Consider the following 16,001-nt stretch of genomic DNA (forward strand, 5'->3'; position numbering starts at 1 on the left):
AAATAATATTTATAAGGATTCGAAGCTGTAATCCAATAAACTCTTGTGGAAAGATACTTAATTCCACATATACAGTAGCTAGTGGTAAGTGTTAACTTTTCAACTATAGTTAAAAATCAAAACTTCCATTAAGCATCAAAAACAATGCATATTAAATTTGTTAAGAAAATCTATTTGGCGATGTGATCCCATTTTACCATGTCCGGGCCAAAAGCTTCAAAAACTAACACAAATCGGAGGGGGGGAAATACTGAAGCAGAGAAGTATTTTACAATGTCATCTGCTGTTGTAAACAGAAGTACTGGAGCTAACAGCCTCATAAATAAAAAGGGAGGGGATAATGCCAGGGACTTTTCCATGAGAGATCCAATCCTGGAACTCAATCCCAATTCTGGGTGACTACAAACCAGTTTGTTAATCTACTGGGCATGCTATCAGGTTCACTTAATTTCTCAAGCTATTGCTGAGGGTGTGCGTGGTCTTCAGTGGAAAGGAGTTTGCTGTCCTTATGTGTATTTTTCAGTGATTGCGGCAGTCTTTCTGGATTTAATGTGATTATTTTTCATGAACATACAAGTGTTAACACTTCAGTTCAATTTTATTTTATGAAAATATTTAAGAATTTTAAAACCAAGAGGGCAAAGAAAAGACACCTACTCTACACATATTTTTGCCCATTGTAAATGGAGTTTTATTTTATTCAGAATAGAGAGAAAGATGTGTTTCACTTGACAATGACAATTATATAGGCCACAGTGAGCCCTGGAGACAAGATCAGACCATGTAACACCATAAAAAACAGGTAGGAAATGAGTAATATTCTTTACAGATAAGGAAACATCTTTAAAAGAAAAAAAAGAAAAAAATGGTAACTAGGCCTCGGTCACTTTATATTCCCTGAGTACACTTAAGTGTTCGTGATTCAATGGTATTTTGGGGCACGATCCAGATCAGCAAAGGGCTGTGTTGTAACCCTGCCCCATAACCATGGGTGCCTCACAATGCTTTGCTATTGGAGCTTCCAATCTAAGGTACTCACAACTAGCCTGCCAGTATGCAAGTCACACCCTGAGTATCTGTGTGCTAGACAACACTGGTTCAGCAGCTCTGACTTCAGCAGCCTATCTACAGCCCCACCCTGGCTTCCACCAGCCTTGGTTACTACTTTGCAGGGTGGCCCTTGCTTTCCATTTCTAGTTTTTAAGGTACAAATGTAACAAGCAGAGAAAGTCACTCACAAATTAATCAAAGTTGTAATACCACAATAAATTGCTGTACACCTCCAATATCAGATCAACATGGCCCAAGATCAAGCACTTCAAAAGTGCAATTTTCTGTCTCCCCCACTAGAGAGAAGTCTGACCAAGTTAGAAGTGAGATGGAGTGGATGAAAGTTTGCATAATAGTGAAATCTGTGAATTAAAGTAGAATTTCAGTATCAGGAGTTTTCAATTCACTGAACAAAAGCCATGCTAAGTTCCAATATGAATGTATGGCAAATGAGCTACTTAAATATATAGGTACATTTCCCCTCCCTTTTGAGTTATCATCTGAGTTCAAAGAAAGTTTAAAATTTGTTGGCTGAGTTCTGGGAGCATCTTCTACAGTTCAAATTTTTAATAAATTGCGTGATAACTAATACAGAAGTGGCATTAGGGGAATGAAAGACATACGAATGTTCACAAATGGGATAAACTGACAACTTTTTCTTGGTAACTAATCCTATTTCTTGGTATTCTGATTTACTACAAGTCTGGGTTTGTTAGTGTTTGAGAAGACAAATTAAATTATCCCATGAAATTAACCATAGCCTGCAGACTATATGTTGAATAATCCTGACCTGGAATTTTGCATATTTTAGGAATGCAAAAGTTTGAAGGTGCATTTGAGATAGAATTAGGGGGGAAAGGCACATTAAAGTATTAAGATACTAACCCATGTCCTGAAGGAGCAATGAAGTATAAACAACACTGCACCCTATTATCTGGCATCTGACGTCGATTCACACGAGATTCTGCATTCAGGTAGTCTTCAAACTTACTGTCAATGTAGTCAATAACAGGCTGCCAACTACAGAGTGTACATAAATAAAAACCTGTAAGACCAGTTATATATATATCACATATGCATTAAACATCAATTTATGAGATACACATACTGTTTATCTGTTTTCAGCAGTCAGTGTATGTATAGTATTGCTAGAGTATCTAGTTTAAAAATACTGAGGTATTTAAATGTAGGAGGAGAAATGGACAAATTATAGTCTAAACCACTTTAAAATAACAAAACTTTACTTTTAACTTGAAATGTTAACCAATACATTCCTAAATCCTAGAAACTTAGATTAAGAGCTGCTCTTATAGTCAACAGAATTTCGAACTGTAATTATGTGCATTGCAAGTAAATATGAATTGTTATTACAATATAAACTCAAATATGCTAAGGGAAAGAATAAAGGATTAAATGTTAAAAAAAGAAACAGCACCATAGCTTTAAGACAACAGTCCACATGCCCACTGAAAAGCCCTTTAAACACAACTACCCACTGTAATGGTATTAAACTGAACACTTACGAACAGTAACTAAAGGAATACTCTTTGCGGGATATCAAAGGATTCTAATCCTGTGATATCATAGAAATAATTAGTTTCAGCTTCTTGGGAGCAATGATAATGCACAAAAGGCTGAAGATTCTGTTCACATTCGAGCTAGTTAGAGAGAAGCTGAAAGCATTTTAACCAAATTAAAATAGCAAAAGGCATATCAGCTTTTAAAATAAAATTTCTGGCTAATAGAGAAATATTGCCCATACAAATGTATAAAAGTTTAAAGAAGTAAACCTTATGATTTAAAAGAAAAACTGGCATCTTTAAAAATGAGTTTTGATACTAAATGATCACAAGGACAATATTATTCAAATTTACTTTGGGAGATCATAAGAAAGTAATTTCTTACCAATTGCTATTATCCACTGCATCTCCAAATCCTGGTGTGTCAACTATTGTGAGTAGTAACTGAACACCACCTTCTTTGATTAAAACTTTTGACTGTTCAACCTATAAGATTAAAAGGATTTAAATTCTCATATAGTAATTATAAAAACAACAATGATTTTATGTCACTTATTTCAATGCAAAAAACCCACAGACTCAATGTGTCTAGATAGCCATTAGAATACAAATTATACATGAACAATTACAGACTTGGGGAACTTCACAGTTCAGAATGGAAGCTGCAAAGACTCATTCTGCCTATGTCATCTGACTTTTTATTTAAGCTTTAAGACAAAGTGTGGAAAACTGGATACTATCAATGTTAGAAAATCTATTTGTAAAGTATGTGGAGAGGAGCTTAATATTTTCAATAGCTGATAACACTATCTAATATTTTCACTGGTTGGCAGCATTATTTTAATAAGTTCCAATTTTATGCAGTTTTAGAAAAACAAAGTGACCAATACTGATAGAAATTTAGCAAAAAGATCCCAAAGCTTGCACAGTCCATGCAACAAGATGTAGTAAGTCAGTATACATATTCCTATATCCATACATGTCGAAGATCATACTAAGAAATTACTCCACTTTACTCCCTTTAAAGGAAGTGACTATCCTTTTTAAAAAAAACTGAATAAAGCCTGTGATCCCTACTATTTCTATGCATTTTGTTTAAAAGTATAATTGTTTTAGAAAATTTAGTGTTTAGTAAAAATCAGTCCCAGAACGCAAAGTCTTCCACTATAAGTGTTTAGGATTTTATTTTTCATTTTAAAAGCAAATAAGCTTCCCCGCTTTCCTTTCCCTAAACATATATTGATCCTTATGAATAGTTAGCAAGATTGCCAACATTAGTGTTGGTTTCTTGGACAGAGACATATAGCTTTTTAAAAACACAGCTGGAGCTAGTTTTGCCAATATCTGTACTACATCATCATCCAATCAGGTTTTGGTTATGTACGCAAAGTCCCTCATCCCACCATGACGTTATCTGTACTAGCCACCAACTTTGCATTAAATTTGAAGCTAAAATGTGAACCCCCTTTTTCATGAAGGCTTATCACGGTTAGACAAAACCAAAGGAAACAAGATTATTAATTTTGGTCTTTGTCTCTGTCTTTTTGCAGTAGTCTATGCAGATTGTTTTTATACCCTATGGTAAAATGAGAGGCTCAAGTCCTCACAACCACCTTTCCTTGGGGCATCAATCATATTCCAAGAATGCAGCAGCACTGTTCAATCCTCTGCCACCTTAAGGTGGCAACTGAAGGAATGCACATAATATGCACAGCACTTTCCAAAGAGCAATGTTCCCTACTTCATGGAGTAGCATGGCTAGCAGGACTTTGCTCCAGGACTTATTTAGCTATGTAACATCAGTGACTAACTATAGGAATGAAAGTTTTTTCACGCACATTAACTCTTTAGCCTCTCAAAGTGCCAAGAAGTTTGGTGGTGGTTTTCCTGATGTTGACTAAGACAACCAATTAAGATCTAGCTAGTTAAATGATCACTGTTTCCTAGACCTAGACTCAAAGAGATGTCCTAACGTTAAGAAGCTCAGTACCTTATTACCAATCTTGTAAACCATGCAGTCCTCCAGTCATGTTCATTTGAGTGAGCACACAAAGGCTACAGTTTTAGAACACTATTCCTATATATCTGTTTTCTGTATAAACTACTCCCCAGTCTGGGGCCCTTTCAATTTTAGTTCTTATGACAACTTTCAAGTGGAGTACCACTTTCACAAAAGCCTCAGTGACAGACATGACTAAAAGCCCTAACTTTTACAAACAATTTTAGTTATTTGGATGGACTTCCTGACCAATCACATGATATAATACAATTTTGCTATTTTAGGGTACAGAGTATGTCAGTGATGCAAAGCTGTTTCTTACACATACATAGCTAATTGCAGAACACAGTGAAATCACCACACTTGAAGTCAGCTGCAAGACACTTGCAACTATTTGCCACATGATCCAACTTAAAATGAGTCACTAACAAATGGATAAGCACCTTTAATAAAACAATAAATCTAGAATATAAACTTTGTAGAAATAATAAGAAAATGAAACAGTCTTGCTGAGATAAGACACTGAACATCATTCAAATAAGAGCAAAGAAAGCCAAGTTGCTGAGGAAGATTCAATGTTTAATCCTAAGAATGACTTTTTAGTCTCCTCTGCACCTTCAAAAATGTGAAATATCAGAAAAAGTGTGAATTAATGTATGCAATAAACATAACCTTCTCCACACCTGAATCATATTGGCTACCAAAAGGATTGATTTTAGATACCCTCACTTGTGCCTAAACAGAAAAAAATATCACTGGCACGGCTAGCCTTAAGTGCAAGCAACAAACACTATTGCTTGGAACCCTACATAGATTCCACAGTGTGTGGTCTGATACCCTGACAAATGAATTGAGAGGAGGTACACAAGCCTGGATTCTCCCACCCCACCCTCCAAAGGTGGAACCAGACAAGGCCCAATCACTGAGTGCTTGCTTAGGACCCTGCAGACTGTACACATATTTTGCAAATGGTTCTGGATTAGTTGGGATTTATCTTCAGAACACTATTAAATGTTACATGAAAATCAGTGTACAATCGTTCACTCTTCATTTGTCTGAGGTTTCCTGTTGCTTAAAAAGAGTAGCTTTTGTTGATGGGGTGAATTATACATTTCCCTTCCAATACTGAAAAGGATTTTCAAACTAAAATCCTGAGTAGGCTTAACAAACATCTTTGCAAACATGATGAGTGGCCCTAACAATATCCACAGTGCTTAAGTTACATATTTTCCAAATCCACTCTGCAGCAGCCAGTGCCTATCCAAAAGTAAATTTTACACTTATTACTAATATATAAGCCTTCCGAGTTCTATTCAGAAATTGGACTTGTGTATCTTTTCTACATCCTGCCTTACACAATTTTTGAAACCTTGGAATATTGAAATTCTGTACACTGGTGGGATACTCAAACCTTGTCCTCCACAGCACAATAAATCAGGTTACTTTTCTTAATGTCAATTAGAGATCGATATTAAGAACTTGTGCCATGCAGCCTGTTTAAGTTATTTTTCTTTTGTGAACTAAGTGAATTTGTGTCCATACATGGCCAAAATCTCAGAACGCAGCTATATCTGGAACCAATCCAGACAACTGTAAACTAGTGTCATTCACAGTTAGAATCCAACTGTATCCTATCATCTGGTTTTACAAGTATTCCCAAGAGATTCACGGAAAACAAATTAGTTCAAGTCCTGGAATTTAAAACTTTTCTTAACAAATCCATTCCAAATGACCATTTTCCCATGCACTTTAGTTAAGCAGGTCAGATTGGTCTTTTTACATTATTACACTGGAACCTATCAAACTGAATACAAGTCTTAGTCTCAGTAGACGCTTATTTGCGGCAACACTTTGTAAGAGCAACCACTGCTTACGAGAAGCATTTGCCCTGGGAACACTTTCCCTACTGTGAATTGTCAACACTCCCCATAACAGCAACAGCCACTGAGGCCTGGTCTACACTGGGGGTGCGGGAGGATGGGGGGCAGAGAAATCAATCTAAGGTACGCAACTTCAGCTACGAGAATAGCATAGCTGAAGTCGACGTATCTTAGATAGACTTAGAACCACTTACTTAGCGTCCTTGCAGCGCGGGATCCATGGCCGCTGCTCCCCCGTCGACTCTGCTGCCGCCTCTCACCCTGGTGGAGTTCTGGAGTCGACAGGAGAGCGATCGGGGATTGATCGCTACCCGCCGATCCGGTGGGTAGTGTAGACGTGGCCTTAGGAGCAACATAGCAAAAGGGCACTGATATGTTGCTACTAATGAGCGTCTACTGTATTACTATTGGATCAAGCATTCCTATATCATACACACCATTTAAAATATTTAACTGATGATCAAATGAAGTGTATTTCACATAAGCTCGCTTACTTAATAGCTTCTTTTGAATTCACCTACCTGAAAACACTCTGCATAATCTCTGAAAAACATTGCCAAAGTCTTGACTGATGTAAGTTGCAAAGTGGAAACTGGAAATCTTTGTGTTTGTTTAAAAGAATCCTTAGAATGAAACTTATTTTTCATTTTTTTTAAAATAAAACTATCACCCATAATCTGCCTCATGATTATCAAGCACTGCCAAAATTACAGTTCATACTTATGCAGTTAAACTTCTCTATTTTAATCACCTTAACTCCTACTCAATAAATGTTTTTTACATGATACAGAGGAGCAGGAAAAAAAGTATAACTTCTACTAAGAATGTTTCAATCCACACGAACAAGGCTCAGGTATAGGTATTAACTGGGAATGATAAACCGTAGAGCCCCTAAACATGCTGAATTTCAATTCACTATTTAAATCTGCCCCAAGAGCACCCAACATAAGCATGAATATGGACACATGCTGGTGACATGATATTAATAGATCAAGAACCTTCTCTACCTAGATAATATTTGAATTGGAATCACAATTAAATATCAGCCACAGGAGTCTAATAGATAGAACATTCAAGGTTACAATTCTAATATTTTCCACTATTTACCTACATGACATTTGAATTAAGAGACAATACTTGATTTTTCAGCCATCACAAGATAGTTGTACATGAAAAAGCAGACTGCCAGATAAGGGTAGCAATGACTCCTAAATGGATGAATGCCCTTCATACCATTACAATATAAATTTGTCATCCTAATGACTCCTAATTTAAACGTATGAACAGAGACTGAACAAAGTTAAACAAGTGTGGTACTGTAGTGAGGACTAATTACTTCCAAACCATATCCAGTTTCCATTTGTGTTTCAATTTGTATGAACATAAATCAAGTTAGAACCCTCTTCAACTACAAGATACTTGATTTCACTGAATTCTTATTGGTGGAGCAAGGAAACAGCATAGTTTTCATGTATAAGGTTAGCAGATTTTAAGGCCAAAAGGGACCATTTTGACAATCTAGTCTGACCTCCTGCATAACAGGACAAAAGAATCTCATCCAGTAATTTCTGGATCAAGCCCATAAATTCTGTTTTGCGCTACAGCATATCTTTTAGAAAGATATCCAATCTTGATTTAAAGACTTGAAGTGATTGAGAATCCACCTTGCCACGTTCCAATAGTTAATTACCCTCACGGTTACAAATTTGCACCTTATTTTGTCTGAATTTATCTAGCTTCAGCTTCCAACCACAGGATTTCATTATAATTTGTTCTGCTAGATTAAAAGAGCCATGTACGAAAATCTGTACTCCATGTATGTACTTGTAGACAGTGACCAAGTCATCTTAATCTTCTCTTGAAAAAAATAAAATTGGACTTCAGTCTCATTATAAATATGTGTTTTCCAGATCCTGAATCATTCTTTTTTAAACCCTTTCCAGTGTGTCAACATCCTTTATGAAGCATGAACACCAGACCGGGCCATTGTATTCCAATAACTGTCTCACTAATGCTGTATTCAGAGGTAATACCACCTCCCTACCCATCCTTCATATTCCTCTGTTTATACATTCAAGGATTGTGTTTGCTCTCTTAGGTACAGCTTTGCAATGGGAGCTGGTGTTCAGTTGACTATCCATGATTAACTCAGAGTCCTTTTCATTGCCACTGCATTCCAGCATACTGTTTCCCATCTTGTAAGCATAACCTATTTTGGTTCCTAAATGCATGACATTGCATTTGGCTGTACAGGTGAGTCACATCATAAGTGCATTTAACTTACGCAAATTCAACTATACACGCTTGGCAAAAACCACCACCATCACCTGTAAATAGTGAGGGTGATTCCACCGACCATTCCACTCAATGAGCGTGAGTGAGCGTGAGATGGGAGACGTGAATCTGCTATTCTCTCAGTTGGTCTCAGTTTCCGCGTGCCTCTCATAGTGTGAGCATCTCGCTGTGCCGAGTGTGATTCTAGTGTTTAAAGATAAGTATTTTTCGTACAACATGGCCCCTAAACGCAAGCCAACTACTTCATCTGGTGCTTAAAAGAAGAAACAGTGATCTGTTCTAACGCTGGAGGAAAAACTGGCTGTGTTGGACTTGAGAGACGGTATATCGGTCTCCAACGTGGCGCGTAAATATGGCCGCAACGAATCTAGCATCAGTGCCATCAAGATTCGAGAGAGAGAAATTCGTCAAGCTGTGGTATCAAGTGCTCCAATAACTGCTAAGGGTGACGAGCCAGATGCATGATAAGACTTTAGTGAAGACTGAAAAGGCATTGAATTTATGGCTGGAAGACATGAACCGTAAAATGTGTGCCTATCTATGGCAACACACTGCGAGAAAAGGCTCTTAGCCTCTATGCGCTGTTCAAACCTCCCACCGAAGAGGGACAGCCTTCTGATGAGAAGGAATTCAAAGCCAGCCAAGGTTGGCTTAACAGTTTTAGAAACAGTTGTTTTGTGGCAATGCGGCTAGGCATTTAATAAAGCTGGGCTTGCTCTACAGGGCTGCAAATCCCCAAGCCCTAAAAGGAAAGAACAAAAATCTCCTGCCTGTGTTCTGGCAATCAAAAACGCTTGGGTGACGGCAGCATTATTTCTGGATTGGTTCCACAAGTGTTTCATTCCGGAGGTCAAGCGATACCTCGAAGAGAAAGGACTTGACTTTAAAGTGTTGCTGATTGTAGACAATGCTCCTGGCCATGCCAAGGCACTCCGCTTTGCGCATAATGACGGTGAAGTCTTCTTTCTCCCCCCCAAAACCACCTCCATCCTCCAATCTCTCGACCAAGGTGTGATTCACTGTTTCAAGGCCACGTACACGAGGCTTACATTCTCACGGATATGTAGCGCTACGGATGCTGATCCCAATCTTAATGTGATGGAGTGTTGGAAGTCCTTCAACATTGCTGAATGCATCACTTATATCACTGGACGCAAACAAGCCTGAAACAGTCAATACATTTCGGCGAAACCTATGGAAAGAATGTGTGAATGATTTTAAGGGTTTCCCAACCATTGACAAAGAAGTGAAACGTATTGTTCAGGTGGCCAGGCAAGTGGGTGGTGATGGCTTCGTTGACATCCTTAAGGAAGAAATTGAACATTTAATTGAGAGCCATAGAGAACATTGACTAACCAAGTGTAAGAGGAACTGATAAAATCGTCTACAGAAGACGAAGATGACGACGACGACCAGGAAGAGCTAGCAAGTTGGAATCTTCATAAATTTGCTGAAGTGTTCCAAGCAGCGAAACACTTGAATGATTTAATTTCTGAATATGATCCCTCTATGGAACGAGGCCTCAAAATCACACATAGTATTATGGACGATTTGAGACCGTATCAATAAATGTTTGCGCAGCTCAAGAGACAACAGTGACAGTTGCCAATCACCATGTTTTTCAAGGAAAAACAAGCAGCAGCAGATGAGCCTATGCAATCAACTTCCTGAGCTGAACCAGAGCCAACCACTTAGTCTATGACTCACTCTCCATCACCCAAGCTCTCCGTCACCTCCGTCTCCTGGATCAATATCAAGCCCTGACGACCCTCTGTAATTACCCCTGTAATTAAAAATACAGTACTGTAAAATTATATTTTACATATATACTCTATTATATACTGTACATTACTGTATATATTAATACATATTACTGTACAGGGTTGTACAGTGTACACAACCATGTACAGTATACTGTAGTTTATGGGCGATTTAAGGGATTTTCAACGGTAATTTTGACTATACGTGATTTTCGCTTTACACTGACTTTAGAACCTAACCCCCGCGTAAGATGCGACTCCATTGTATTAACATGTACACTGTTCAAGTGAGCCCACTTTACCAGCTGATCAAGATGTATTTTAATAACTGACCTGTCCTCATTATTCACCACTGTGCCAATTTGTGCATTAATTACTGGTAAAATTTGCAGCTTTTTTATACTATTTTCCACATTGCTGATAAATATACCAAATAACCTTGGTCCAAGAAACACGTCCATTTACAATTACTTTAAGGTGAGCTAATCCGTATTTAATCCATTTAATATGGGATACATTGATTTTGTATAGTGCTTTTTACGCAGCATATCCTAGGGGACTAAGGGCTTGTCTACATGGTGGGGTAACATGCCATATAAAAATATAATTTTGGAAACGCATTAACATGTTTCACATTAATTGGTCCATGTAGACTGTGCTGTGCATGCTAAAGGTTCACTAGTGCACTTTAACATAGTGCTGTTTCAAACATGGGCATGTTAGCGTGCTTTAAAAATTACATGCTTGCAGGCTGCATTGCTACTCTGTGTAGACAAGCCTGAAGTCTTTACAGAATTCTAGATATATTATGTCAACAGTATCTTTACCAACCAGATTTGTGATCTCAAAAAATAATATCTAGTTTGACAAGATCTATTTTCCAAGGTCACCTTGACTGGCATAAATTATACTACCCTCCTTTAATTCTTTACAAATTGCATCATAAGAACATAAGAATGGCCCTACTGGGTCAGACCAAAGGTCCATCCAGCCCAGTATCCTGTCTTCCAACTGGCCAGTGCCAGGTGCCCCAGAGGGAATGAACAGAACAGGGAAACATCAAGTGATCCATCCCATCGTTCACTGCCAGCTTCTGGCAAACACAGGCTAGGGATACCGTTCCTGCCCATCCGCGCTAATAGCCATTGATGGACCTATCCTTCATTAATTTATCTAGTTCTTTTTTGAACCCTGTTATGGTCTTGGCCTTCACAATATCCTCTGGAAAGGAGTTCCACAGGTTGACTGTGCACTGTGTGAAGAAATACTTCCTTCTATTTGTTTTAAACCTGCTGCCTATTCATTTCATTTGGTGACCCCCTAGTTCTTGTGTTCTGAGAAGTATTAAACACCACTTTCTCTACACCAGTCATGGTTTTATAGACCTCAATCATATCTCCCCTTAGCTGTCTCTTTTCCAAGCTGAAAAGTCCAAGTCTTATTAATCTCTCCTCATACAGAAGCCATTCCATACCTCTAATCATTTTTGTTGCCCTTTTCTAAATCGTTTCTGATTCCAATATATCTTTTTTGAGATGGGGCGACCACTACTTCACACAGTATTCAAGATGTGGGCATACCATGGATTTATATAGAGGCAACATGATATTTTCTGTCCTATTATCTATCCCTTTCTTAATTATTCTCAGCATTCTGTTTGTTTTTTTGACGGCCGCTGCACATTGAGTGGATGTTTTCAGAGAATTAACAGCTAATTTAGACCCCATCATTTTACATGTGTAGTTGGGATTATGCTTTCCAATGTGCATTACTTGGCATTTATCAACATTAAATTTCATCTACCATTTTCTTGCCCAGTCACCCAATTTTGAGAGATCCTTTTGTAGCTCTTCGCAGTTTGCCTGGGTCTTAACTATCTTTAGTAATTTTGTATCATCTGCAAATTTTGCTACCTCACTGTTTACCCCTTTTTCCATATCATTTAGGAATATGTTAAATAGGACTGGTCCCAGAACAGACCCCTGGGGGACACCACTATTTACCTTTCTCCATTCTGAAAACTGACATTTATACCTACCCTTTGTTTCCTATCTTTTAACCAGTTACCAATCCACGAAAGCACCTTTCTTCTTATCCTGTGGCAGCTTACTTTGCGTAAGAGCCTTTGATGTGGGACCTTGTCAAAGGCTTTCTGAAAATTTAAGTATACTATATCCACTGGGTCCCTTTGGTCCACATGCTTGTTGACCCCCACAAAGAATTCTAGTAGATTGGTGAGGCATGATTTCCCTTTACTAAAACCATGTTGACTCTTCCTCAACAAATTATGTTCATCTATATGTCTGACAAACCACTGATGACATACTTTCTCTAAGGGAGGAGGAAGCAGCTGCACTGCTCTCTTTACAGTAACTGCTGGTTGATTTACAAAGCCATCCTAGAATTCAGAGTAAAAGACTGGCAAAAAATCCTAGAAGTAATATTGCAAGTAAAAAGCTATTACCAATAACCTGCCTCATGATTGTCAAGCACTATTAGCTTTTCCAAGATATTTTCCTAAGATTGGGGTCATACTAACTGGCCTAAAATTACTGGGGACATCTCATTTACATGTCTCCTTTTAAATACTGGCATAACATGAACTTTTTTCCCAATCCTCTGGAACTTCCCCAGTGTTCCAAGATTTGTTAACTCAAAATTAGTGGATCAGAGAGCTACTCTTGTTAGCGTAAGTTATCCAGTCCTCCTAATCTTTTTTTTTAAATCAGAAGTCACTGTTTAACATCCTCCCTAGTTATTGAGGGAATAGAAAGGTTTTAATTAGCACTATAAGATATGAATACATCATCCTGTTTCTTTTCAAGACTACTAGTATTAGCCAATCATGGTTTTAAGCATATTCTTATATTACACACATTACATAATTTAAATTCATGTTACATCATTAGAATTTGATTATTGGTGTAAACACACTAGCTGACATTTGTCTTGCATTAGTCTTTCAGATCTAGTAAACCTAAATGTTATTTTTAAGAGTTGATAAAATTCAAAGACAAATGTGATTTAAATTATGGTATCACTTTAAAGCATGATCAATCACTAGCAATATAATACAAAGAAAACAGCATACAAAAATTAGGAATTTTTGGTCATCATCTTTGGTCTGAAATATTTAAATTTACTCACTCACTGGTAACGTTTCTTCTGCCTGAATATAACTTCCCAGTTTTTAAATTTGCTAACTGCACTTTGTTATCTGGGATTCTATTACAGCATGACAAGCCCTTAAACAAAACAGTATGAAACCTTACACAATTTATATGGCCAAAACTATTACAAGAAAGGATATAAATTGAAGAACGGGACTGTATAACTTAATTCAACGCAACGCATTTGAAGAAGCGTTCAGTTCCCCTTAAAAAGGCTCTGACTATCCTGCCTTGGTCAGTTAGATCTTTTGGCATATATTTAACTTTTTCCACAACAATGCAAAAAGTCTTTTAGTTACTGTTAAAAAGGTGTCTTGCTTTTCAACATGTATGCCTATCATGTTTTGTACACTGCACCTGAATTCTACAACGAGTGTTTCACCCCAGCTCCCACATTTCATCAACACTAAATTCTACAGCACTGTAACATTTTGGTGTAATAAGATACAGAGGAACATAGCTTCTTGAATAGTTTTGTAAGAATGACTGCAATTTCAGTTTGTCCAAGATTATCATCTTAACAAGACAACAGCACTCTGATGGCACAAAGAGGAGAAAAGGATTGGGCTGGATGGTTTGGAATTTGGAATGCGGAGAGGTCAGAAGACAGAGGGCTTTTTAAAAAAGCAACTGGAAAATAGGAAAGGCATTTAGGACATTTAACTTTGGAGATTAATAAAAACAAGAACCTAAAGCGTTTATTGAATCTATACTGAAAAAGCCATGTATTTACAAAGCAATAGCTTCACTTCTACAAAGATTTTCCTGCCTCTGAACAGAAACAACTGGAATGACTGAAGGATCAGGGACCTACAGTGAGATTGGTGGCCACCAGTCAGATAGCTGAGAGATTTAAACCACATCACTGGCAATGGCGGCAACCACACAATAGAAAAATAGCTTATTTATACATGCAAGTTATTGATTGATTGTAAAGAAAAAATATAGATAGAAATATGAACAAGCTTATTGTACAAGCTAGGTTTCTCTTTGGGACACTAACTTCAAAACACTATCTTAAACTATTGTCAGTTTGCAAATTACAAGACAAAAAAACAAGCTACACACATACCTGTACAGTCTTTTTAATTCTATGCGAAGGACCTGGATAGTCTGGGGAATACAAGTCTGTTAAGAATAATGAGTTGATTAATGTTGATTTTCCCAATCCAGATTCACCTAGAAGAAAGGGTAAAGTATTAGGCCATACAATTAAAATCATCACATAAAGTATGTACTTTTTATAATCTCACATTTTAAAATTTGGTATGTAAAAAAACCTTTCCTAGCTACAAACATATGCTCAGAGGAAACAAACAGCTATTTTACACTGCAAAATGAGACTTTCATTGCTAAGTTTACAAGCATCTACTTTTCACATTGAATCCCATGACAGTCATTAAGTGCTGAATGCACTTTGCTACTTTTCCTCCCCAGTCTTTGCCCCAGTCACAAAATACACACACACGACGTTGCCATGTAAAATTCTAAACAGGCTACCTATTCAGAACTGGAAGTATAGTGTACTAGTGGAACTACCTTATTTAAAATTTTATGCAATGGGTTTATTATAACAAGAGATTGTTATTTTGGTGTAGCTCTTGCGGTTCTAAGTAATTAGAGTGGAGTTCCAAATGTACAGGGTTTGCATGGGAATTATTTTTGCAATTTGCTCATAAGTGACAATAACGCAGGCACTGCTAACTATTTTAGAAGTAATTGCCAATTCAAACAAAATTACAAACCCCATAAAAATTCTGCCTATTTATAGATCTACAGAAGCAGGGTATGAGGTACATCAACCACTAAAATAGTTTATAAATTAAGTCCTTGTCTTTACAACAGCCAAAAAATTAAAACTAACCACTTAAGAAACTATTACAACATTCACTCACTGGTATGTGAACAGAAAAAAAAGCGTGTGTTAGTCAGGTTTGCGGCATGCTTCAAGTCTTGTTACACTGTGCTACTCAAGGGGGGTACTGAAGCAAAGGTGATGACAGAGAAATTTGCTCCTAAGCCAATAAAGACTGGATTCAAACCACTGATGACTTTCAAACCACTTTCTTTAAGGGAGGAGTAACCAGCTGCACTTCTCTCTTTACAGTAACTGCCGGTTGATTTACAAAGCCATCCTAGAAAAATTTCAGAGTAAAATATTCTTGGCAAAAAATCCTAGAATATTGCAAGTAACTGAGTATGAAAATCATCAAAACAAAAGCTCACGTTATTGCTTATTACTGTTATGAATTGCAGCAGACAAGGGCTTGTCTTCACAGCAAGTTAGGCTAGTCTGAGTGGAGTAGCCAGAGATCCAGGGCCAGATT

At 37.4% G+C, this 16,001-nt stretch overlaps 1 protein-coding gene across 2 annotated transcripts in view; it reads right to left on the reverse strand.

The window, feature by feature from the left end:
* Window positions 1-16,001, reverse strand: part of SEPTIN7 (septin 7) — a 104,119-nt gene that overhangs the window by 36,253 nt on the left and 51,865 nt on the right. For both annotated transcript variants that reach the window (XM_075125622.1, XM_048837215.2), the window contains exons 2-4: window positions 14,747-14,853; window positions 2,956-3,056; window positions 1,936-2,070 (exon numbers count right to left, since the gene is read on the reverse strand). In XM_075125622.1, coding sequence (XP_074981723.1) covers window positions 1,936-2,070; window positions 2,956-3,056; window positions 14,747-14,853 — 343 coding nt within the window. The remainder of the gene's footprint in view (window positions 1-1,935; window positions 2,071-2,955; window positions 3,057-14,746; window positions 14,854-16,001) is intronic.

This window comes from Caretta caretta, chromosome 2 (assembly GCF_965140235.1).
Source record: "Caretta caretta isolate rCarCar2 chromosome 2, rCarCar1.hap1, whole genome shotgun sequence".
Taxonomy (NCBI): domain Eukaryota; kingdom Metazoa; phylum Chordata; order Testudines; family Cheloniidae; genus Caretta; species Caretta caretta.